Genomic DNA, 27,085 nt, shown 5'->3' on the forward strand with positions numbered 1-27,085 from the left:
AAAAATGGGTTTTTTTTGTTTTTTTTTTTTTAAGATTCCATTTATCCGACAGTGAGAGACACAGCAAGAGAGGGAACACAAGCAGGGGGAGTGGGAGAGGGAGAAGCAGGCTTCCCGCGGAGCGGAGAGCCCGATGCGGGGCTCGATCCCAGGACCCCGGGATCATGACCTGAGCCGAAGGCAGATGCTCAACGACTGAGCCACCCAGGCACCCCAGGAAAAATGGTTTTATGGTTACAAAAATAGAAGGAAAAAACAGGTGTAAAGAATAAAGGAGAGAATTTCAAAAGAACATAGTTGTAACTAATGTTGCAAAGAAGTTACTTTATGAATGGAATTGAAGGATTGAAAAGTAACCCTTCAATTTTGCCTTTTGCCACCATTAAACCTAACAAATGGAATATTTTAGAAGCATACATTCAGAGAAATAGAAATATCTAGGCTTTAATCTCTGTATCTTTGCTGCGAGTTATCATCATTTATCTACCATTTCAACATTATCATGAATAGGCTTAAAATATATCTATCAACCCAAGAAATCTTTAGCAGTTTGTTATTTTTCTGTTTCTTGTTTTTATCGGAAGTGTGAGGGTCCTATGTATTACATAAGGTAGAAGATGTGAACTTCTTCAGGGCTGGGAAAGGTTCTTCTTTGTTTTCATATTCCTAATGTATAGAATGGTAAGTAGGAACCCACTAAATATTCATTTAAATCATTAAATAATCATTTAGTCTGATTTAAGAATGATAAGCATACATTCATTCATCAAAATTTCTTAAATCCTACTTATGGCCAAGCACTATTCTAGATGTTGGATACAGGAGAGTACTAAGTAAACATATCCCTCTTGGAGCTGATATTCAAGTGGGGAGAGATTAATAATAAGCAACATAAATAACTTAATTTGATCATAAACTAGAAGACAATAATGTGAATGTATGAGAGGAAATAGAAGAGAACAAAGGATAACAATGCAGGGGCAGGTGAGAGGTTGCAAATATTTAACAAGCTAGGAAAGCCTTACCAAAAAGGAGGGCAGAGACCTAAAGAGGTGGAGAGGTATTTGGAAGAGGGGTGTTCCAGACTCTGAGGTGGGAACAGGTGTAGCATGCTCTCGGGATAGCAAGGAGGCCTGTGTGACTGGGCGGCATGGGTGAGGTGAAAGAGCAGGGCATGAGAAGAGAGAGGCGGCCAGACCATTGAAAGAACTTCGCCTTTCTAATTAAGCCACGGAGCAGAGGAATGACATGATCTGGCCTACATATTGAAGGCTACCTCTGACGGCTCTGTTGAATAGAGCATTGTTGGGGTCAAGGACAGAAGCAGAACGACCAGTTAGGAAGCTACTTCAGTGGCCCAGGTTGAAAGATGATGGCGACTTGACCTTGAGGGTAGCTGTGGGGATGGTAAAAGTCGATTCTGTATGTATTAAATTATGAAGGTAGAGAGAACAGAATTTTATTAAAGTTTCATCTTCACTGACAAATGAGAGAGAATGAGAACATGAATTACAACGTTAAGGATTTATTTAGGTTGTATTCAAGGGAGAACTTGGTAAAGGGGATTAATTGATAAGGGTAATATTATTTCAACAAGTTGTATGGTCTTCTGTGGGCATGTATAAAATAGAATATATTTTCATTTCCTTTAATAATGTAGGCATAATTTTGCCAAAGGCAGAGAAATTCTATTTTCACATTATAGCCTGTTTTTCCTTTTAAATTTTGCTTGAGGAGCCGTAAGCTCACAGGAGTACTGTTTTCCATTGTTCAAATATGACATTACTGGCGAATAGTCTGTTGAACAAGCAGGCAAGGGAGCTGTGTTATAAGCTCGATAAAATACTTATTGCATAGCTACCATGAGAGATTTAACTTCAGCATATTGAAAAATATAATAAATATTAAAAATTAAATAATTTAAGACCATGTAATATTCATATATAAATGCACATATATCTGTGACAAACATAAAAATTCGTATATATTTTTAAGTATTACCCCAAAGGTTACCCTCAACTTCTGTGAAAACAGATCCCTAGTGAAAGGTCACTTGCAATGCTACACTATCGGATGTTCCAAGCAAGTTACTAACAGTGATGACAGGAGTATAGTTATCCTTTTAAGTTGATTCAGGAAAGAAGAGAATTTTTCAATACCCAAGTCTCATCACATCCTATCTAAGTGGTGGAAGGAAACTAGAGCTTTATTATTAATTGCATGTGATTTGATCTTTCTGTAAGCTTAGAAGCAGAGGCGTCAGATGAACAAATTAATTTGCATCACTGTAGTGAAGACTCTTTTGGCTGCATGTCTTTGAGGGAAGGACCCAGTGCGAGTACAGAGGGGAGGAAGCATGAAGATAGAAAGAGAACACTGGTTTTGAAGATAAGAAACTTGAGTTCCAACCCTGCACCCCTCTTATCCACAAACATGAGAGTACTAGCTTTCCCTGACTCATGGGGCTTAAATAAGATAATGTATTCAAAAGTCTCTAGCATTATGTGAGGCTCATGGTGGTATTCAGTAAATACTTGACTCCATCCTCCTCACTTTATTACTCTGTATTATTTTTAAAAAGCTGTATTTAGCATTTCTCATCATCATATTTTTTGCATTAAAGAATAATGAGATTTTGAAGAAATACGGCATGCCAGGCAAGTAGAACTCAAATATCTGGATTGAAGACATTTTATTTTCTTTGAAGAAACAATTATTAAGTATATACACCATACCAAATGCTGAACCAAGTTCTGGAGATATAGTAGTGACTAAATAAAGACCCTGTTGTTGCAACTGAGAAAGTAGTGAGAGACACAAAATGGCAATGTAACCCACGACAGTATAGGGAAAGTACCAGATCCTTCCTATGCCATATTATGTAATTAGTGAAGGAGCAGTAAGTGAGCTAAATGATTAGGTTGTATAAAACTAAATATATTTTGGGAGGCGGAGCAAGATGGCGGAGGAGTAGGAGACCTGGATTTCGTCTGGTCTCAGGAATTCAGCTGAATAGGGATCAAACCATTCTGAACACCTACGAACTCAACAGGAGATCAAAAAAGAGAGTAGCAACAACTCTCTGAACAGAGAAGCGACCATTTACTGGAAGGTAGGACGTGCAGAGAAGTGAATCCGAGGCGATATTCGGGAGGATAGACGGCGGGGGAGGGGGCCTCCATCCGCCGCTTCTGGCAAGTGACAGAGCCGCGGAGCACAAAGTCGGAACTTTTAGAAGTCGGCTCCGCTGAGGGACGTCGCTCCAGTGGCTAAGTGGGGTATGGAACCCTCGTGGGACAGTGTGGTCTCAGGACCCTCGGGGTCACAGAAAGACCGGGGGTGCCTGAGTGCAGCAGAGCTCCCAGGTATCGGAGCAGGAAAGCCGGCTGCAGAGACGGAGCCGAGGCGTGGGCTCTCAGCTCGGGGTTGCCATAAATGGTGATCCGCGGCCCAGTCGGGCCACTGCTCCTCCAGCAGGGACCCAAGCAGCAGAGCCGGGGAGACTCCCCTTCCTCCCCTGGGAGGAACAGCACTGGAGCACACCGCAGGGATCTGCTGGGTTTGGAGACAACACACGGGGTCGGGTGCCAGAGATAGAAACGCTCGGTCACAGGCCGGGTGAGTACGGAGTGCGGATGGAGACCGGGGAGATGGCAGTGAATGACTGCTTTTCTCTGGGGGTGCACTGAGCAGCGGGGCCCCAAGTTCTTGGCTCCTCCGGGCGGAGATTGGGAGGCCACCATTTTCACTCTCGTCCTCCAAAGCTGTACTGAGAGCTTGCAGGGAACAAAAGCTCCCGAGAGAAAACCCGAGCAGATTACTTAGCCCGGACCGACAAGGCCAGGGCAATTCCGCCTCCGGCAAAGACATTTGGGAACCACGGCAACAGGCCCCTCCCCCAGAAGATCAGCACAAACAGCCAGCCAAGACCAAGTTTACCGATCAAGGAGAATGGGAGAACTCCAGCGCTAGGGGAATACTGCACATAGAATTCATGGCTTTTTTACCATGATTCATTAGCTTTTCAAAGTTAATTTTTTAACTTTTTTTTTCTAATTTTTCTTTTTCCCTTTTTCAACCAACATCTTATCAATCCCTTTTTGAAAAAAAACATTTTTATTTTTCATTTTTAGAGTCATATTCTATCCCTTCATAGTAGATACCCTTATTTTTGGCATATATATATAAGTTGTTCTCCCCTTAAAATTTTGAGATACAGTTTCTTCTAACAGATCAAAGTATACCCTAAATCACTAGTGTATGGCTTTGTTCCAGTCTCCTGCCTGATCACATTCTCTCCCTTTTTTTTTCTTTTTTTTTTAAATCTTTTTTCAAACAACTTCTTATCTTATTAATTCGTTTTATAAAATCTTTTATAATTTTCATCTTTACAGTCATCTTCCATCCCTTCATTGTATCAACCCTTATTTTGTACATATATCAGTCTTTCTTTAAAATTTTAGGAGGCACTTTCTTCTAACAGACCAAAATACACCCAAAATCCAGTGTGTGACACTGATCTATGCACTAGCCTGATCATATTTGATCATATTCTGTTTTTTGTATTGTTCTCTTTTTGTTTTTATCTTTTTCTTTTTGTTTTTTTTCTTTCTTTTCTCTTTCTTTTTTCTTCCTTTCCCTTTCTTTTCCCCTGGTTTCAGGTCTTTTCTGATTTGTATAGAGTATATTTGCTGTTAGCATTCTGTTCTCTCATTCATCTATTCTCCTCTGGACAAAATGACAAGACGAAAAAAATCACCTCAGCAAAAAGAACAAGAGGTAGTACTGTCTGCCAGGGACCTACTCAATACGGACATTAGTATGATGTCGAGTTCACAATCATGATTTTAAAGATACTACCTGGGCTTGAAAAAAGCATGGAAGTTACTAGAGACACCCTTCCTGTAGAAATAAAAGAACTAAAATCTAACCAAATCGAAATCAAAAAGGCTGTTAATGAAGTGCAATCAAAAATGCGGGCAGTAAATGCGAGGATAAATGAGGCAGAAGAGAGAATCAGCGATATAGAAGACCAAATGATGGAAAATAAAGAGGCTGAGAAAAAGAGAGAGAAACAACTACAGGATCACGAGGGCAGAATTCGAGAGATAAGCGATACGATAAGACGAAACAACATTAGAATAATTGGGATCCCAGAAGAAGAAGAAAGAGAGAGAGGGGCAGAAGGTATATTGGAGCAAATATTAGCAGAGAACTTCCCTAATGTGAGGAAGGAAACAGGTATCAAAATCCAGGAGGCACAGAGAACCCCTCTCAAAAATCAATAAAAATAGGTCAACACCCTGACATCTAATAGTAAAACTTACGAGTCTCAGAGACGAAGAGAAAATCCTGAAAGCAGCTCGGGAGAAGAGATATGTAACCTACAATGGTAGAAATATTAGATTGGCAACAGACCTATCCACAGAGACCTGGCAGGCCAGAAAGGACTGGCATGATATCTTCAGAGCACTAAACGAGAAAACTATGCAGCCAAGAATACTATATCCAGCTAGGCTCTCATTGAAAATAGAAGGAGAGATAAAAGCCTCCAGGACAAACAAAAACTAAAGGAATTTGCAAACACGAAACCAGCCCTCCAAGAAATATTGAAAGGGGTCCTCTAAGCAAAGAGAGAGCCTAAAAGCAGCATAGACCAGAACGGAACACAGACAATATACAGTAACAGTCACCTTACAAGCAATACAATGGCACTAAATTCATTATCTTTCAATAGTTACCCTGAATGTAAATGGGCTAAATGCCCCAATCAAAAGACACAAGCTATCAGAATGGATTAAAAAACAAGACCCATCGATATGCTGTCTGCAAGAGACTCATTTTAGACCCAAGGACACCCCCAGATTGAAAGTGAGGGGGTGGAAAACCATTTACCATGCTAATGGACACAGAAAGAAAGCTGGGGTGGCAATCCTTATATCAGACAAGTTAGATTTTAAAACAAAGACTGTAATAAGAGGTGAGGAAGGACACTATATCCTACTTAAAGGGTCTATCCACCAAGAAGATCTAACAATTGTAAATATCTACGCCCCTAACATGGGAGCAGCCAATTATATAAGGCAATTAATAACAAAAGCAAAGAAACACATTGGCAACAATACAATAATAGTGGGGGACTTTAACACCCCCCTCAACTGAAATGGACAGATCATCTAAGCAAAAGATCAACAAGGAAATAAAGACTTTAAACGACACACTGGACCAAATGGACGTCACAGACATTTTCAGAACATACCATCCCAAAGCAACGGAATACACATTCTTCTCTAGTGCCCATGGAACATTCTCCAGAATAGATCACATCCTAGGTCACAGATCAGGTCTCAACCCGTACCAAAAGATTGGGATTATTCCCTGCATATTTTCAGACCACAGTGCTTTGAAACTAGAACTCAATCACAAGAGGAAAGTTGGAAAGAACTCAAATACATGGAGGCTAAAGAGCATCCTACTAAAGAATGAATGGGTCAACCAGGAAATTAAAGAGGAATTAAAAAAAATTCATGGAAACCAATGAAAATGAAAACACAACTGTTCAAAATCTTTGGGATGCAGCAAAGGCAGTCCTGAGAGGAAAGTATATAGCAATACAAGCCTTTCTCAAGAAACAAGAAAGGTCTCAAACACACAACCTAACCCTACACCTAAAGGAACTAGAGAAAGAACAGCAAATAAAGCCTAAACCCAGCAGGAGAAGAGAAATAATAAACATCAGAGCAGAAATCAATGAACTAGAAACCAAAAGAACAGTAGAACAGATCAACGAAACTAGGAGCTGGTTTTTTGAAAGAATTAACAAGATTGATAAACCCCTGGCCAGACTTATCAAAAAGAAAAGAGCAATGACCCAAATCAACAAAATCATGAATGAAAGAGGAGAGATCACAACGAACACCAAAGACATACAAACAATTATAAGAACATATTGTGAGCAACTCTATGCCAGCAAATTAGATAACCTGGAAGAAATGGGTGCATTCCTAGAGATGTATCAACTACCAAAATTGAACCAGGAAGAAATAGAACACCTGGACAGACTTATAACCACTAAGGAAATTGAGGCAGTCATCAAAAATCTCCCAACAAACAAAAGCCCAGGGCCAGATGGCTTCCCAGGGAATTCTACCAAACATTTAAAGAAGAATTAATACCTATTCTCCTGAAACTGTTCCAAAAAATAGAAATGGAAGAATGGAAGGAAAACTTCCAAACTCATTTTATGAGGCCAGCATTACCTTGATCCCCAAACCAGACAAAGACCCCATCATAAAGGAGAATTACTGACCAATATCCTTAATGAACATGGATGCAAAAATTCTCACCAAAATACTAGCCAATGGGATCCAACAGTACATTAAAAGGATTATTCACCATGACCAAGTGGGATTTATCCCTGGGCTGCAAGGCTGGTTCAGCATCCGCAAATCAATCAATTTGATACAATATATTAACAAAAGAAAGAACAGGAATCATATGATCCTCTCAATAGATGCAGAAAAAGCATTTGACAAAGTGCAGCATCCTTTCTTGATCAAAACTCTTCAGAGTATAGGGATAGAGGGTACATACCTCAGTATCATAAAAGCCATCTTTGAAAAACCTACAGCAAATTATCATTCTCAATGTGGAAAAGCTGAGAGCTTTCCCCCTAAGGTCAGGAACGCGGCAGGGATGTCCACTATCACCACTGCTATTCAACATAGTGTTAGAATTCCTAGCCACAGCAATCAGACAACAAAAGGAAATCAAAGCCATCCAAATTGGCAAAGAGAGAGTCAAACTCTCACTCTTTGCAGATGATATGGTACTGTATGTGGAAAACCCAAAAGACTCCACCCCAAAACTTCTAGAACTCATACAGGAATTCAGTCACGTAGCAGGCTATAAAATCAATGCACAGAAATCAGTGGCATTCCTATACGCCAACAAGACAGAAGAGAGACAAATCAAGGAGTCGATCCCATTTACAATTGCACCCAAAACCATAAGATACTTAGGAATAAATTGAACCCAAGAGGCAAAGGATCTGTACTCAGAAAAGTATAAAATACTCATGAAAGAAATTGAGGAAGACACAAAGAAATGGAAAAACGTTCCATGCTCATGGATTGGAAGAACAAACATTGTGAAGACGGCAATGCTACCTAGAGCAATCTACACATTCAGTGCAATCCCCATCCAAATACCATCCACTTTTTTCAAAAAAATGGAACAAATAATCCTAAAATTTGTATGGAACCAGAAGAGACCCGGAATAGCCAGAGGAATGTTGAAAAAGAAAAGCAAAGCTAGCGGCATCACAATTCCAGACTTCAGGCTCTATTCCAAAGCTGTCATCATCAAGAAAGTATGGTACTGGCACAAAAACAGACACATACATCAATGGAACAGAATAGAGAACCCAGAAATCGACCCTCAACTCTATGATCAACTAGTCTTTGACAAAGCAGGAAAGAATGTCCAATGGAAAAAAAGACAGTCTCTTCAACAAATATTGGACAGCCCCATGCAGAAGAATGAAACTGGACCATTTCCTTACACCACACACAAAAATAGACTCCAAATGGTTGAAAGACCTAAACGTGAGACAGGAGTCCATCAAAATCCTAAAGGAGAACGCAGGCAGCAACCTCTTCGACCTCAGCCGCAGCAACTTCTTCCTGGAAACATCGCCAAAGGCAAGGGAAGCAAGGGCGAAAATGAACTATTGGGATTTCATCAAGATAAAAAGTTTTTGCACAGCAAAAGACATAGTCCACAAAACCAAAAGACAACCGACAGAATGGGAGAAAATATTTGCAAATGACATATCAGATAAAGGGCTAGTATCCAAAATCTATAAAGAACTTATCAAACTCAACACCCAAAGAACAAATAATCCATTCAAGAAATGGGCAGAAGACATGAACAGACATTTTTCCAAAGAAGACATCCAAATGGCCAACAGACACATGAAAAAGTGCTCAACATCGTTCGGCATCAGGGAAATCCAAATCAAAACGTCAATGAGATACCACCTCACACCAGTTAGAATGGCTAAAATGAACAAGTCAGGAAACGACAGATGTTGGCGGGTATGCAGAGAAAGGGGAACCCTGGGTATTTACCACAAAGATACAAATGTAGGGTTCTGAAGGGGTACGTGCACCCCGATGTTTATAACAGCAATGTCCACAAGAGGCAAACTGGAAAGAACGTAGATGTCCATCGACAGGTGAATGGATAAAGAAGAAGTGGTATACATACACAATTGAGTATTATGCAGCCATCAAAAGGAATGGGATCTTGCCATTTGCAACGATGTGGATGGAACTGGAGGGTGTTATGCTGAGTGAAATAAGTCAATCAGGGAAAGACATGTATCATATGACCTCACTGATATGAGGAATTCTTAATCTCAGGAAACAAAGTGAGGGTTGCTGGAGTGGTGGGGGTGTGGGAGGGATGGGGTGGCTGAGTGATAGACATTGGGGAGGGTATGTGCTATGGCGAGTGCTGTGAATCGTGCAAGACTTTTGAATCACAGATCTGTACCTTTGAAACAAATAATGCAATATATGTTAAGAAAAAAAAAAGAAGAAGATAGCAGGAGGGGAAGAATGAAGGGGGGGAAATTGGAGGGGGAGACTAACCATGAGAGACGATGGACTCTAAAAAACAAACTGAGGGTTCTAGAGGGGAGGGGGTGGGGGGATGGGTTAGCCTGGTGATGGGTATTAAAGAGGGCACATTCTGCGTGGAGCACTGGGTGTTATGCACAAACAATGAATCATGGAACACTACATCAAAAACTAATGATGTAATGTATGGTGATTAACATAACAATAAAAAACCTAAATTTATTTTATGGAAAATCTTCATGTTTTTGGAGAATAATATAATGATTGCAGATCTTCCCGCCCTTTTATGGTGATACAGGTAAATTTACTATAATGATTAGGGGAATGAATATTTTTGGGCTTCCACTCTTTCCATATGGACCAGGCACTGTGGCTGGAGCTGTGGATGCCATGGTGAATAGGACAGACATATCCCTATCTTCATGTAGCTCACAACCTACTTGGGAGAAAACAAATAAGGAATCAATGACAAAGATGATTAGGCCCATGATAAATCCTCTGCAGGAAATAAGCAATGCATAATGAATGAGGATCAGGTGGCCTTTTAAGTGGTCAACAGGGAAGGGCTCTCAGCAGAAGTAGCTTTTAAGCTGAAATCCAAAGGGCCAGCAAGACCCAACCCTGCAGAGGGTCAAGGAAGAGCAATTTAGGCAAAGGGAGCTAACAACTTCTTAAAAGACTTATTTTCAAACTCCTGGGCCCATTCAGCGATGGAGAGCCCTGCTTACAGGGATGGGATCCCGCTGTTGAAACTCCTTTCTAGAATGAATCTCTCTGTAGGGTGGAACCAGAGACCTTTTCCTCGTGCATTGTTTTTGAAGCCTTAAATCATTACATAGTCCTAATCATCAAATTTTTCATAGCAGCTGAATTTCCATAAATAAAAGGCAGCAATTTTCAGCTCTACATTATTATGCACTCTTATAGGTATACCAATTACTTTGAAAGTCTTCATTCTTTCACTCGTAGTTTTAACTTCATTTGAAATTTAATATGCTTGATAATGTTCGGTCATTTTCAGTTTCTTAGGTCCTGGTAGAGCATTTTTATTTTTTCTTTGTTAGTCCTATAATACGGAACTCCAACTGCTGTATTATTATTTTCCTTTCAAAAACATTACCCATTTGATAACAGAGATTGGCCACCTTGGTGCCAAAAGATAAAGGAATGGAATTTTAAAAGTTGAAATATAAATGAAAGATATTGCATGAAAAAAGGAATTCAAATATACAAATACTTAGTATATACACATAGGGGTTTTCTTCAGTGTCCAGGCATCCTTTTTCTTTATTATAGAGCCAGGGAAAAAAAGATTTTCCCAGTCATTAAAATCCAGTTAATTTCCAACTCTTCAATTGAGAAATGTATTCTCTTTCCTAAACCAAAATCCTTTATACCTCCCTCAAACATATAGAAACAAAAATAAAATAAGCATTATTATATGACATAAAAGAGACTTGTAGATGTTAATACAATACCTCTGCTATTGATATGCATAATTAGATATATTTAATAAGAAACCTGGAATCTCTGTTCATTAATGGTATTTAACCTTGAACTCTGCTTTTACAAATAATTTTATTTAAGAAGCAGGTTAGAACTAACAAATATTGAGTCAAGAACATGTATTAAATGTCTACTATATTTTTGCCTTAATTTTGAATTGGTTAATATGACTATTTAGCTTTTTTAATGAACTGGAAATTATTTGTCATGGATAAGTGACATAAAATGAAAAGGATTTATGATAGCACTGTGAAATACTCCTACAGCATGGTAGCTTTTCAGGTTGGTTGTTTTTTGGGGTTTGGGGTTTTTTTTATTTTCTTGTTCTCGAGTAATTAAATTCAGGATCTTTGTGAAAACTGAATTTGGACAGATAATTTCTAAGGTCTGTAAGGCATCAACAGAGGTAATACACTTTTGATCTGATGCTCAGAGAATGGAACTTGCAAAACCCATGCTAATTTTGATAATGGTTGCTATGTACCCAATTTCTTGTACACTGCTTAGGAATTGTACCCCAAGGACTCATTTTGACTAAAATATGAATGAGACAGATGCCCTGGGAGATTCTGATTCCAAACCATGTGTAACTAAACTTCTCATTTAGTTAAGTGAGGCATCTGGCATGTCAAAGTATAACCAAGTTTCCTATTGTAGAATTTTATATACAGTACGGTAATAAATCTGTTGCTTTAGCTGATAAGAATCTGATTGAATACTCTTTCACTGAATAGCAAGTTTGCCTAACCTGAACTTGACATACATGGGTACTTTTAATATATTAGTTTCTAGTGATTTTCAAGATTTTTAAAAAAGTTAACAAATATACTTTATAACATATCCTGATTTTTGGAAATAATGTAACATTAAATGTCATTTTAGATGTTCCTCTTACTTACCAAGCAGAGGGAAGCCGGCAGGCTCTGAAAGTTTACTTCTACGTTGATAGTTATCATTTTGAACAACTGCCTCAACGTTTGAAAAATGGAGGAGGATTTAAAATTCACCCTGTTCTTTTTGCGCAAGGTAAACTGCTCTCCTTTTTATACGTGTATTTAAATTATTTTATCTCTATTGATTTTTTAAAATACATGTGATTGTTACCATCGTGGGGATTTTTTTCCATTAATTCAAAAATTCCTTCATAGTACCTAGGTAATATATTTACTTCTGGGAATGTTTATTAAGGAAACAATAAGATAAGGTTTAAGGGGCGCTTGGGTGGCTCAGATGGTTAAGTATCTGCCTTCGGCTCAGGTCCTGATCCCAGGGTCTTGGGATCAAGTCCTACATCAGGCTCCTTGCTCAGCGGGGAGCCTGCTTCTCCCTCTGCCTCTGCTGCTCCCCGTGCTTGTGCTCGCTCTCTATCTCTCTGTGTCAAATAAATAAATAAAATCTTTAAAAAAAAAAAGATAAAGTTTAAATGTTTATTAAGTAGGACTGTAAGTATTTACAGTGGGGAAACAAGACATGAGTGATTGAAATAGTAAAGATAAATTAATTTGGCTTAAGTAAAGTATGGGAGAGTCATTAAAATTATATGGGTAAAGATATTTTATGAGATAGAAAAAATTGGGCAATATACACATGCAGGTTACAAAAAAGAATTTATATTATAGATAATGTAATCCATTATCTTAAACATACTTAACGTACATAAAGTGTTTTCTCTATCATCGGGTGATTAAATTGGTGATGATTTTTTTTATTCTTTGAATTTTTCTGCATTATGTGATTTTGGTTAGTAAAAATAGATTCCTTTTGTAAATAAAAAAATTTTGTTTTGACAAGTGAACAATGAGTTTTAATGCAATAGAAGAAATTGAGTTTAACATGAGTAGGAAGATTCTTATGGTGAACTGGTTTCCAAGGGAAGGTCCTGGATCTTTTTTTATTTCTGGGGTCGCAATTGCAGCCTCAGACTGATCAGAAGTCCAGATTTTTCTAGTGTAGTTTCTTCTGGTCTGTGATATCTTTTTTTAACTCATACTGTGGTCACAAGATTATATCAATTTCTCTGAGCAATTCCACAGAGCATTTCATACATTCTTCTGTGGAGTTTTCAAGAACTGCATTGGTTTTGCTGTGGAATTTTTATATTCTAATAAAAAAATGAGAAGAGTAGAGGAATAAAATCAATCTCTGTAACTTAAGAACAGATAGGCATATGAAATCAAAATCCACTGCCAAGTGAAAATTCTTGTACCATATGCATATTATTGTAATTCTAAGATAGATTTCCCTTCCTTCAATTGCCAAGGTTTGAAAACAATGACCACCTCAAACAGATACTTGGTAAGAATACATTTCAGCAGAGGAAAATGTCAGGTGCAGAGAAGATCTTAGGAGTTATTAGAAGTTATTTTCATTTTTCTTTGGAAAAAAAGGTAATACAAGATTCTGTAAAGGAATGAAAAAAAAAGGAAACAGCAAAAATAGACCTTTGGAGCTATGTTAGGAGAACAGTTAGCCTACAACATGTTAAAAGCCATTACACAGATAGATAGTTTTAGAAGACAGAAGGGTGCTGGTCTGGAATGTTAACTTTTATAGGGTTTAACCAGAGTTTACAGTTATTAAAGATTCTTCACTTCCTTTCCTTTATTCCCCTTTTTAAAAAGTCTGTCTTTGAAATCATGACTGAGATGACAGATGGCATTTTGCATCTCTTCAAAAAAAATTATTACATTTGTGACACATCACCCATAAATAGCTGAATATTCATACCCAGCAGCAAATGTTCATAGGAAAACGGAGAGTATTTTCCAAGTAACCTTATTTTATAATTGTGGCTAAAGCTAATTTTTAAAAAATCCCTAACTATATATTATTTTAGTGAATACAATATCGCTTTACAAAATGTAAAGAAAAACTGTCGCTAACATTAGTTTTTAATATTCACACAGCAATACAATGTGAGAAAGCCAGAGTGGAAAGATGTCTGCAGTTGAGGTCACAGAGAGGGAAAGAAAACTGGGAAACAGCTTGTCTCATTAGCACGGTGGCAGTGATAAGGCTGCTTCCTTAAAGGGTTGCGGAAGTTCCTCTGCACTCATCAGACTCCCATGAGGATTCATTATTACTCACTCTTACTATTCATCAGATTGAGAGAAGCCCAGGAAAGTCAGCCCTGGCTTGAGTAGAGATTACCATCTGGTAATCGAACGTGGTGGAAAATGAAGAGACTCCAAATGGTGTCTATTCCGGGATGAACGTTTACTCAAAGAGTTTTAGTTTTAGGTGTACATATGTACACAGGTCTTTGCTGGCAAATATTTTTAAAAAAATAGAAAAATGAGATGAATTTGAAAGGCTCCTGGGAAAACTATTTACGTCAGCCCTTATAAAGTTGTCTGTTACATCATGTACTTGGAACAGGAAGCAAATGTACTGCTTTCTTCCCATTTTTCTTGCCTGAATGGACCCTTCTGCATAGAAGGGCACAGGAACTGAGAGGTACCCGGCAGAGATGGCACCAGCTGTGAGATCAGGAATCCCAGTGCCAGAGGCAAGTAGGATACACTTTAGGGAACATGTGTCACTGAAGGCCAGACCTACAGGAGAACAGGAATCTAGGGAAACAGAACAAGTACAGATTGACAAGGTAAAGATCACAGAAGCAGCCAGACAGGAAAGTCAGCACAGAACATAACCAAAATGCTAGAAGGTGAAGATCAGACAAAAGCAGTCTTCTGTAAGTACTTCCTACAGGTCAGGGAATTAACCCTGTTGGGATCCCTAAGCCCTTGGTGAGATAAAGCAAGTGACTATAAACTGTGTGAAAATGGGAGTAAGGAGGATAGATAGTCAAGGTCACTTCCTCCACCCACTCCCCATGGGCTTGTTTTCATGTTGTCTCAGTGGTTCTCAGTACTGGTTGCACATTAATCACCTTGGGGAGGTCTTAGAAAATACCCATGCTTGGTCCCACACCAAACTGATTAAGTCAGAATCTCTGGGACATAGGGCCCAGAAACCAGTATATTTTAGAAGCTTTGCAGGTGACTCTAAGGTACATGGGAGTGCGAAAGCACAGGTCAGTGTGGATTACGAAACACTGTGCAATTATCCAGTTAATCTTTGCTTAATTAGATAATCCATTTCGCAAAGGCTTGACACTTTTAGATTTGGGGGAGCCAGGGCAAGGGAGCTGGGTGTTTTCACTTCTGCATTTTTAGGTCATTAGGATGCAGGCTGCCCCTAGGAGGTGTGATTTGGGTGGGACAGTTTTCTTCAGCAAAGACTGAAGGTGCCCTAAAGAGCTGACAGCTGAGGAATATCTTCTGGGAATCCCAACAGCTAGGCAATAAGCCCATCCTTTCCGGAAGGAGATCCAAGTGGGTGACCTGCCGTGATCCATACCTTGTACCCTTAGATCCATTCGAGTCAAGACTAGAAGCGTCTCCTTCATGACTCTAATGGGCTCCCTTCCTGGGGAGATAATCTACAAGACATGGTAAGGGCACAAGCCATAGCCCCTGCTGCTATAGCTGGTTTGGGGCTGCGACAGATGCTCATCTTCCCTCTTCTGTATTCGTTGTAGATCAGCCTTGTTCTGAACCTGAACCTTCTGGTCTCAGTGGCATGACTAAGACCTACATCCCCAAGGGACCTAATCCCCCTGTTCATTCTGCCCTTCTCAGGACAGGGTTGCTGCATTTGTCCATTTACCATCAAATCTGGACAAGGAAGTACCAAGAGGGACCTGAGTGGATTCACCGGGTGCCAAACACGTTCCTTCCTGCCCTCATTATGTAACAACAGCCCTACTTCCTTACGATGATCAGGGTCCACTAGCCCTGCCAAGATGGTGATTGCTCTTCCTGGGTGCCTTGGCACAAGGAGCCCTCAGTGCCCTGGTGGCAACCATAGTTTACATTCAGTGGGACCCCTGCCTTGTCTCCTAGGGAAAGTGTGCCTCTTTGGTGATCAGGACATGGAGCCAGAGTTTCAGGGATGGGAAGCACACATCCCCAAGTGAGGCACTGGGACTGATGTCGTATTAGTTTCTTAGAGATGCCATAACAAAGTACCACAAACTGGGTACCTTAAAACAACAGAAATTTGTCCTATCATCGTTCCGGAGGCTAGAAATCTGAAATCAAGATGCCCAAAGGCCGTGCTCCCCTGGAAGGCTCTAAGGAGGAATCCTTCCTTACCTTCTAGCTTCTGGTGGTTGCCAGCTGTCCTCGGCATTCCTTGGCTTGTGACAGAGTAATCACAGTCTCTGCTTCTGTCTTCACACAACCTTACTCCCTCTGTGGATCTGTCTCTGTATCTCTGTCCAGATTTCCCTCTTCTTAGGAGGACACAAGTCATTGGATTTGGGCCCACTCTAATCCAGTATGACCTCATTTTAAGTTGATGGCTCTGCAAAGACCCTATATAAAACTTAGGTCACATTTGTAGCTACCAGGGGTTAGGACGTTTGTCGTATCTTTTTGGAGGACACAATTCAGCCCTCAACAGATGTTAAGCAGGGACCTTTCTGCTTCCACACTTGGTTCCTGGACCCATGTATTCTACCTATTAGGGATGTGGCATCATTAAAGGTCTTTGATTTTAGTTGCCCTGTGTCCTGGAATATGGCATCCGTTCTTTGTATTGGTAGGCACCTGTTCCCTGGGTCTCTAATGATGGTTTTCCTTACACTAACTAGGACATGCGATGCTGGTCCTTTCTCCACAAACACACTCTTGTGTATATTTGTTTCTCAGCCTTTATGAAAAAACCTGGCACCAGAAATGATAAATCCTAACTCTTACATCTTTATAAGTTGTCTTTCTATTCTCAGAGAATAATTAAAATCAACCAGAAACTTGAGCATTTTCTCTTTTATTACTTTTTTTTAATTAAAAAAAAATCCAGTATAGAGCGTTTTCTCTCTTAAACAAAAGGGAACATTTTGTGATAAACATTGTCATTTTCTAAGGTTCCTTCATTCAAGTGTTTATTTTTTATTTTGAGTTTTTGCAAAACTCTACTTTAGGTCCTTTAAAAGATGAATTCCTTCATTTTCCCTTCAGTTTTTATACAGTATTTGAAATTGAAGCATTAAATAGCTTTTTATGAAAGAAGGAATAGTTCCCAGAATTGAGATTTCCTAAATGTTAGAGTCAGTCTATGAACATGTGAACCCACCCCTCTTTAAAAGGCAGCACAACTTTTCCAACATACTGGTCACATTTGGAGTGATAAAACTTGCTTTCCTCACAGAAATTGTGACCAGTTCTTCTGAATTCTGTGACCAGTGAAGATGTCTTGTTTTATTTAACCATTAAAGTGTCATCATGCTATCAGGAAAGAGTATTAGTTAATTGAAACTATTCTTTTTTTTTAAGATTTTATTTATTTATTTGAGAGAGAGAGAATGAGAGCACGAGAGGGAAGAGGGTCAGAGGGAGAAGCAGACTCCCCGCTGAGCAGGGAGCCCGATGCGGGACTCGATCCCAGGACTCCAGGATCATGACCTGAGCCCAAGGCAGTCGCTTAACCAACTGAGCCACCCAGGCACCCCAGTTAATTGAAACTATTCTTAAAATTATTCTTCAGAAATTCTGCATTTTTCCTGATCAATTCCTTTCTTGGAAAAACCTTGAAAGGTATTTTGAGTGAGTGGAAATGCAGCTCATTTTCAGTCTTAGAATAATTTAATCTTTACTTTTCCCTAATATTCATTATGTTTTTCTTTTTTGCTGACTGCCTAAGTTTGCTGGGATGATTTGCTTCCTCAAATTCAAAAGTGGTAAAAGGAAAACAAGCAAACAAACTCATCGTATTTTCAATACTGCTTTTAATTAAATGCTATTAAATATTTATGCAACCAAGAATGTCAATACTACTTTTAAGAAACATACTATTATCTGGATGAGAACTAAGGAAACTAGACAAGAAAATGCTGAGAGCCAAACTGGGAAATTTGGACATTATATATTTAACCCACTTTTGCTGAGTATAGAAATTGAATTCGGTAAAATATTATCCCATTTTCTTGTATTTATAATGATAAATAACCAAGCTCTTAATCTAAAATCAAGAATGTTGTTCTCTTTCCTCTTCTTTGCCACACAGTTTACTTTTAAATATAGAACTCATCTGTTTTTGTTGTTGTTGTTCATTTCCTCACAGCCCTATACATGCGCCATAACATTTTGCTGATTGTTAGACATTTTCCCCATTTAAAAAAATTTCTACGTAATTATATATTTTAACTTTTGTTAATTTGGAAATATTGTCAAGGAATGTCATAAAAATGTCAGTCTGTTTTTATATGGCAACAAGCTTTTAAAGCAGGACTGGACATTCTGGCCAAAACTGAGTCATCAAGACTTCTATAAAAATTAGACCCCAGGTATTTTCATATCTGTCCCCACTCCACCCCTCACCACAATTTCCCTGTATCTCCTTCCTAGTGTTCTTCCAGTCTTTATGATTTTAAATCACAAATTGAAGTGTCTTTATATGGACCCTCCTCTTTAGTTCCCGGAACTTCCTGTTTAGCTAAGCACACTTACGCATAATCTGTATCTCCTGGAAGTTGCATTAGATAATGCCTGTAGGGCATTGGGCATGTGGCCTAATATATAAAAAACATTCAATAAATGAAGAGAATAGTCATGGGGTCTCTTAGTACTGTTATTTAATTTAATTATTTCCCAAGAATCACAATTAGTAGGTACTCTACTATTTTTTTTACTTTCCATTTCACAAATGAGGAACCTGAGGATCTTGGATTTTAATTAACATGCCTAAGGTCATACAGCTACTAAGTAGTGGAATTGGTGGTTTTACTCCAATGCAGGGACTTTCATTATTAGCTTTACAACTGGTAAGAGGAATTCACATTGAAGGATGACCTGATAGACTGAATCCTCTCAATATTTGCCTCTCACAAATAACATCTCATTAATGGAAGTGAATGTGGCATTTATTTGAGGATTGTTTAACCAGGAAGACTTCCTTTTATTTCTTGTATGTATTCAGGACCAGAAGCTTGCTGAACCAGTTACAAATATTCTAATTAATGCAGAGGTCATAGGAGTAAACAAACAATCCTTGAAACAAGCCCACAAATTTGATACCATGTACTGAAGTAAATGTAGTAAGCATCTCTCTAATTTTCCATAAGTGGTTTTCTCAATTATAAGCCAATAATACCATTTTTTATTTCAAATTGAGCAATACTCTAAAAGGTTTTTTGTTTCTTCAGTGCTATACAAATCTTACTAGTCAAGAAAACAGCACAGCAAATATTAGTAATGAACTTGTGATAAGCATTGGTGTTATATATAAGTGATGAATCACTAAATTCTACTCCTGGAACCAATATTACACTATATGTTAATTAACTGGAATTTAAATAAAAACTGGAAATAATAAAAAAAATTAGCAATGACTTTTCTATTTTTGCCCCTAAAATGGTGATGTTTTTGTCAATTTGAAGAAACTTATTAGTTCAAAGCTATTGCATTTAGCAGTTTTGAAAGAAGATTAATTTTCTAATCAATTTTGAAATAATCTGCTGAAAATTGAAGCTTAATAGTGGCAATAATTTCAAGGGGAAATAATTTACATTTCCAAAGTTGGATCCATTGCCATTTCTGTTCCTGGCAACCTCTCCATAGGAGATCTTGTATTTCTGGGCACTTCCATGTAATTCATTTCCTCTCCAAAAGGTTAAAAGTACCATCACATAAAGTTTAAAGGAAAAAATACTTAACCAAAAATGTTAATTAAGAAGGAAATGCATTTCAATCAAAAGATGTTTAAAATTAATGGGGAGTTATATATGTATGTTTATACTTATTTATTTTTAACTAAATTAAGCATTGTAGTAAGGGTAGTATTCTAAGATTATCTATACTTCAAACTTATTACACTCATATTTCATAATTTAACTGCAGCTGCAAGAGAATGTGAGTATACATGGAGAGCAGCAATTTCAACTTTTTTACTCTTATGTAGGTTAATACACAGTTTTGCCTCCCATACATATATATGTATATATATAATATGTGTATGTATATGTGCGTATATATACATTAAAAATAGAAGATGGTTTAAATTAGAAATTACCTATTAGATATACCTCATTATATCACTCGATATAATCACCAAATGTTTGATATATATTTTGAGAGCAGAGGAATGATTTTCATTCATTTCTGGACTGGTGAAAGATAGTTTATTGCATGTGTGCTCATAGTCAGTGTTTTAAATACATTTACTAATAATCAATAAGATTACACTAAATGTGGAGAACTTGAGTTATGAAATCACGTGAAAGAGAACATTTACTTGTTTACACAGCACTGGAGAGCATGGAAGGATATTATTATAGAGACAATGTTTCAGTGGAAGAATTTCAAGCCCAGATAAATGCAGCCTCACTGGAAAAAGTCAAACAATACAACCAGAAGCTCAGGTATGTAATTGTTCAATTTTTTAAAAAAATAAGTTTTCATATTTTGGCAGGAGTAGATGAATTGTGTTTTTGACATACTCATTATTAAGTGATTGATGATGATACTCTTTTTGATATAAAGTCTTTTTATTTAGGATTTACTATTTCAAATATTCTAATGAGTACACTTTTTAAAAATAAAATAGAAAAAATGTTTGGAAAATTTTTGTGCTATTGTCTTAATTGCTGAAGAAGATCAAAAATTAAATATTAGACCATTCCCAGGGGGAAGAGAAAGCATAGATATTTTATAGTGGTGTCCCCTAGGCGGTTGCAGGAGATGAAGAGTAAATAAAATAGGTTCCTTTAAACACCTGGCACCCTGACACAGAGAGAAGAATATGGTTAACACAGAAGATACGACACAGCATTTACTTGGTATTGGAAAAATATCTACTTTCAAATACATATATTAATGTTTGGATTTTGCTGTTTTTCCTCTCTAAAAATAGTGTTCCTGGCAGAATGACCCATGGCAGGGAAAATTAGCCACAGTAAGTGAAAGGGAAGTGTGTTATAATTCAAAGCTTTAATTTTTGACAAATTATTAGCATATATATCTTCCTCCTACCTTATGAATTATTCTGCGAACAGATCATCTTTTTAAATTACTTACAGATTATAGCTTTTATTTTTATAAGAAAAATGTTCTTGTTCTACCTTAAACCTTAATAATTTAAAAATACTTTTGTGACATTTTTCAGTTTTGTCCACAATATGGCTAAACTCTGAGGATAAATTAATTCCTAAAATTCCTGATATGGGGAGGTGCTTGTTCTTGTAGTTATGACCAAAAGGTAGGCTTTCTTTCACTACAAATGCTTTGTCTTTCTCCCCCAGCTTCACACAAACCTGTCCCTTTTCCTAGATGCTTTACCCTGTTCCATCATTTTATCACTTGTGAAGCTCTCAGCCTTAAAGCCCCCAATATCTTTTTGATTTCCCACTTTCTCTTCCTCCTAAAATGTTGTTGGAGATCCTGATGAATCTGACTAAAATGTCTCTGGGACTAACCCCATTTTATTACCTCGTTCAGATCACTATTTCTCAAAGGTATATCATGTAATGACCCCTTTCACAGGGAAAACCAAAATAGTTAATCTTGAATTCTTAGTATGTCCACTGACTAAGAAACACTGACTGAAGAAGCTTAAGCCCAGTGTTGTGAAAATCTTCAGTTGAGGACCATCATCACAAAAGACAGGTTTGGCCTTTATAACTGATCAAATACATTCCTAGGTTATCTTTGAAATAAGGAAACAAAATTAAAACATTTATATAGAACATATAGGCCCTGAGAACACATCCCCGGACTCCAGTTTGAGAAAATAGGTCTAGACCATTGCTGTCACATCCTAACCGTCTCCTGTCTCTAAGACCCCCATGTTGTTTTAATCTACTCGGGATTTTGCTTCCAGACAATAATTTTAAGTCACATCTTACTGTGTTACTCTCCTGCTCAAAGGATTTGGTGATTTCTTATTGTCCCAAAAAGGAGTCAAAACCTCCTTAGCATGGCAGTCAGGATTTTTCATGACTTGGGGCGCCTGACTGCCTCAGTCTGTTAAGCCTCTGACTCTTGATTTTAGCTCAGGTCATGATTTCAGAGTCCTGGCTTGGAGCAACCCCTCCCAGTCACTCAGCAGGGAGTCTGCTTTCTCCCCCTCTCTCTCTCCGCCCCCACTGCTCACACTCTCTCTCTCTGAAATAAATAAATCTTAAAAAATAAAAAAGGTCTTTCATGACTTGACCTGAGATTTCTTTTCTCCACCTGTGCTCCAGTCATGCTGTACTCATTTCCAATCATGCACCATAGTTTTCTTCTACCATGACTTTTCTCCGTCCATCTAGCATCTGAGTCCTCTATTTCCAGCTGTTTATAAAACTACTATTCATATGATTCAATGTCCAGTTCTAGTTAATAGTCGTCTTCATAAAATATTTTTCTTTTATTATTGGGCTGGGATGAGGCCTGGCCATTAGATTGTCTAGAGGTCCCCTAGGAGATTCTGATGTGTGGCTAGACAATCTAATGGCCAAAGGATGAGCCCCAGACTAGCAGGTCAATGCCATCTGCAAACATATTAAAAAAAACTCTGGGGTGAGCCCAGCAATCTTCATTGTAACAAGTGTTCCAGGTGGTTCTCATGCATGCTCAAATTTCAGAACTACTGCCCTGGGCTAAATGTATGTCTTTCATTTTACTTCGTTTATGGCTACTACGGAATTCAGCTTTTCTCCCTGATGATACAGTTAGGTGTACAGATTTCACATCTTCTTTATTCTATGATAAGCTCCTTAAGATGAGAGATACTTTAAAAAAAAGATGAAGGATGCTTTTATCTTGGTGTTTCCTGTGGTGTCTATCAAAGTATTTTGTGTAGGATGTTCTCCAAAATGTATGTTTAGTTGCAGTAACTTATTTAGGTAGAACATACAGAGAGAAATGGAGATGTAGCCTAGCATTCACACCCTTGTGGGTATTTTTTTTGACAGAAATATAATAGATACTCATTTATAACAGATACCTGATAAGATATTTAAGATTCTTTCTTAAGAAGAACAGCATGTATACTAATACATGCTATCTTCTTCACATAAGAAAACATTTTAATGCATCTTTTCTGGAGAAAACATTTTGAAAAGCACATAAACCCCTTGGTACAAATTAGTACCCTTGTCAGTAATTAGCTGCTCTATATCCTACTTGTTGCATATTTAATTTCCTTTACACAGGAAGACAATTATTTTCCTCTTTACTTCCAGTAATGCCTTCTCTTCCTGCTTATTTCTTGAATAAGGGTGTTAATTCCTTCCTTAATTTTTCCTGTTACTTTGTAACCACAGATACTCTGAAATTGCTTTTAGGCAATCTGTTCTTGGTCTGGGGGGCCACAGACCAACATTGACCATTTAATCAGTAAGGGGCTCTTACTGTCCATTGTAGAAAAATAGCCCTCAGGTGTCTCTAGCTCCTCATAGCCCAGAGCCTTTTTAACACTTTCACTGAAAACCATTTCATTCTGGATGTTAATTTGTTTATTTGCTAGTTAGACCTCAGAAAAGGCCTTTTTTTACCCCTTAGCCTTACAACAAACTAACAAACATATTTAAATAAACTAGCGTTTTTTTGGAAAACATTATTTTTTTTATTACAAGTTTCAGAAACCAAACTCAAACTGGCATAGACAAAATATCGTCATACCTAACAGGTATATCCATGGGGTGTGGCTGCATTAGGCACAGCTGGGTCCAAGAGTATGGTCATCAAGAATCCCTTTTCTTTCCCTGTCTCTTGGTACTTCTTCCTCTGTGTGGGCTTCATTTTCAGGCAAGGTTGTTTCACATTTGGGTAAAGATGGTCAGTGAAGACCAATGTTGCATTCAAAGAAGAGAAGATGTCTACCCCCATTACTCCTCCATGGAGAGTTCCAGCAAAGGACCTGCGGAGGCAGTCATTAGCCAGGCCCAAGTCGTGTGCCCATTCTTGGATGGGCTTAGCACCACAGAAGAGCAATGGATTGTCACAAAAAGTGCAAAGTAAGGATGCTGGACAAGAGGGAACAATGGATTCCATTCTAGTTCTAGAGATTTCTCCAGAACAGCAAAGAATAGGTGGAAATAATATGCTACTTAACATAAAAGATGATGACAACTATAATACCTATCAGTTTTTAAGAACATATTGAGTCAGTCATAATGCTAGGTGAGTTATGTGGATTATCTAATAAACCAGTGAGTTCCATATTATCATCTCCACTTAAAGGGAAACTTACACAAATTTACCTAGATAATAAGTAGTAAAACCAGGATTTAAATTGCAGACTTTTTTTTCTTTAGAGTTTATACTTTTGTACTATGTTAAGTCATCTTAGTTACCGAAGTGAACATAATATACTGAAAACACATTATCTGTTACTAAGGTGTCAGATACTATCAATTGCTCTGATTTTGGGCCATCAGTTGTTCATTGATTCAGTGTTCATGAAGTTTCCATTCCTATGAAATTAAGAAAAACAGAAAATGAACAAATAAATCAGTAAACAAATTATTACAGATAGTGAAAAGTGCAATGAAGAAAACCTAAAACAAATTGCCATATTAGGAGGTTGGTTATTTAGAGGAGATAGTAGTTAGTGATGACTTAATTATTGGGTGGTATTTGGACAGAAGACTGAATCAAAAGGAGACAGCCTTGCCAAAATAGGAGGGGAGGTCTTTCCCAAAACAATGAACTGATGTACATAAATCATGAGAATAAGTTTATCATTTTTAAGGAAGACAAAGAAGGCCAGGAGGATTCTAGACATTAAGGATGATGATGCATGTTAAAAGATATTTGTAGAGACTTGGTTATGTAGGACTGCAGGCCATTATAGGTGGTATAGATTTTATTGTAAGTACAATGCAGAAGCCATTGGAAAGCTTTTGTTTAATGACTGCTGCCCATTTGTATCTTATGCTTCTATTGCAAATAACATTCAAAATGGTTGATGTTTTCATAAAGTGGGTTGAGACCAGCTGACTGGTCTGACCACTCCTCTTCCAGTCTCTATGGAAGGACAGACCATGCAGCACACCTGGGAAGTCTTTGCAGTATGCATCAAAGTCCTGACATTGGTTGCCTAAAGACACTCTGGTTTAGCTGTTACCCCCAATGCACAAGTCTCAGCCAGCAGAAATGTTTAACAGCTCTGTCTAAAATATACCATCCTATGCCAATCAGACGGAGTTCTCGATTATTAAGAACTAATACTATGTAAGGGTCTCCCTGATGTCTTCTATGCTTCCTCAAATCCAGTGAGGCAACCTATGGAATGGGAGAAGGTATTTGCAAATGAAATATCTGATAAAGGGTTAGTATAAGAACTTATAAGATTCAGCACCCCAAAAAAACAAATAATCCAGTCAAGAAATGGGCAGAAGACATGGACAGACATTTCTCCAAAGAAGACATACAGATGACTAACAGACACATGGAAAGATGCTCAGCATTACTCCTCATCAGGGAAATACAAATCAAAACTACAATGAAATACCACCTCACTCCAGTCAGAATGGCTAAAATTAACAACACAGGAACCAGCAGGTGTTGGCAAGGATGTGGAGAAAGGGGAACCCTCTTACACTGTTGGTGGGAATGCAAACTGGTGCAGCCACTCTGGAAAAAAGTATGGCGGTTCCTCAAAAAGTTAAAAATAGAACTACGTTATGATCCAGCAATTACTAAGTACTTACCAAAAGGATACAAAAATATTGATTCAAAGGGATACATGCACCCCAATGTGTATAGCACCATTATCAACAATAACCAAATTATGGAAAGAGCCCAAATGTCCATCGACTGATGAATGGATAAAGATGTGGTATATATATTCAATGGGATATTACTCAGCCATAAAAAAGAATGAAATCTTGCCTTTTGCTGTGATGTGGATGGAGCTAGAGAGTATTATGCTAAGCAAAATAAGTCAATCAGAGAAAGACAAATACCATATGATTTCACTTACATGTGGAATATAAGAAACAAAACAAATGAACATAGCAGGAAAAAAAAAGAGGCAAACCAAGAAACAGGCTCTTAACTACAGAGAACAAACTGATGGTTACTTCAGGGGAGGTGGACAAGGGGGATGGGTTAAGCAGGTGATGGGGTTTAAGGAGGGCACTTGTGATGAGCACTGGGTGTTGTATGTAAGTGATGAATCACTAAATTCTATACTTGAAATTAATATTACACTGTTAATTAACTGGAATTTAAATAAAAACTTGGAGAAGAAAAAAAAGAAAGAAGTAATAGCTTGTAAAGTGTTTAATTCAGAAATTCTAATCAAGAAATTTAGGAGAAGGGGCATTCTTATTCCCTGCCTTCACCATCCTCATGCTATTTTATTCTCTGTCTTCTACCTCAGGCTTTCCTTTTTATTCCCTCTGGCCGTGAGCCATCTTCCCCATTAGCATCATTTTTTCCTGCCCTACATGGTTGTAATTTATCATTACCAAACATTTCATTTTAATGCATCCTGCTTATTGGCAAAAAATGCCACTGCATGGTGACCAGTGAGACAAAATGTAATGTAAATGGGAACAATATTCTGTGTGTTAAAGTACTTCTTTCAGTTTGAGGGGTCTAGATGGTTTTTTTTTTTTTTAATTTTTTTATTGTTATGTTAATCCCCATATATTACATCATTAGTTTTTGATGCAGTGTTCCATGATTCATTGTTTGTTCATAACACCCAGTGCTCCATGCAGAACGTGCCCTCCTCAATACCCATCACCAGGCTAACCCATCCCCCCACCCCCCTACCCTCTAGAACCCTCAGTTTGTTTTTCAGAGTTAGATGGTTTTTTTTTAAATATTATTTTCAGTATAAAGTCAACAGTAAAATATAACAAAAATTAAAGGAAGCAAGTTGTATATTAGTTATTGAGATCATTTATTATTTTTGTGAAGTGATAACTTCATACT

The 27,085-nt window shown here is 37.9% G+C and overlaps 1 protein-coding gene across 3 annotated transcripts in view; it reads left to right on the forward strand.

Annotated features, from left to right (window-relative positions):
* The window catches only part of PREX2 (phosphatidylinositol-3,4,5-trisphosphate dependent Rac exchange factor 2), a 294,349-nt gene that overhangs the window by 209,084 nt on the left and 58,180 nt on the right, over nucleotides 1-27,085 (forward strand). For all 3 annotated transcript variants that reach the window (XM_025871440.2, XM_073892858.1, XM_073892859.1), the window contains 2 exons: nucleotides 12,033-12,176; nucleotides 20,460-20,574. In XM_025871440.2, coding sequence (XP_025727225.1) covers nucleotides 12,033-12,176; nucleotides 20,460-20,574 — 259 coding nt within the window. The remainder of the gene's footprint in view (nucleotides 1-12,032; nucleotides 12,177-20,459; nucleotides 20,575-27,085) is intronic.

Source organism: Callorhinus ursinus, unplaced genomic scaffold (genome assembly GCF_003265705.2).
Source record: "Callorhinus ursinus isolate GAN/ISIS: 27379988/994484 unplaced genomic scaffold, GSC_fseal_2.0 scaffold5, whole genome shotgun sequence".
Taxonomy (NCBI): Eukaryota; Metazoa; Chordata; class Mammalia; order Carnivora; family Otariidae; genus Callorhinus; species Callorhinus ursinus.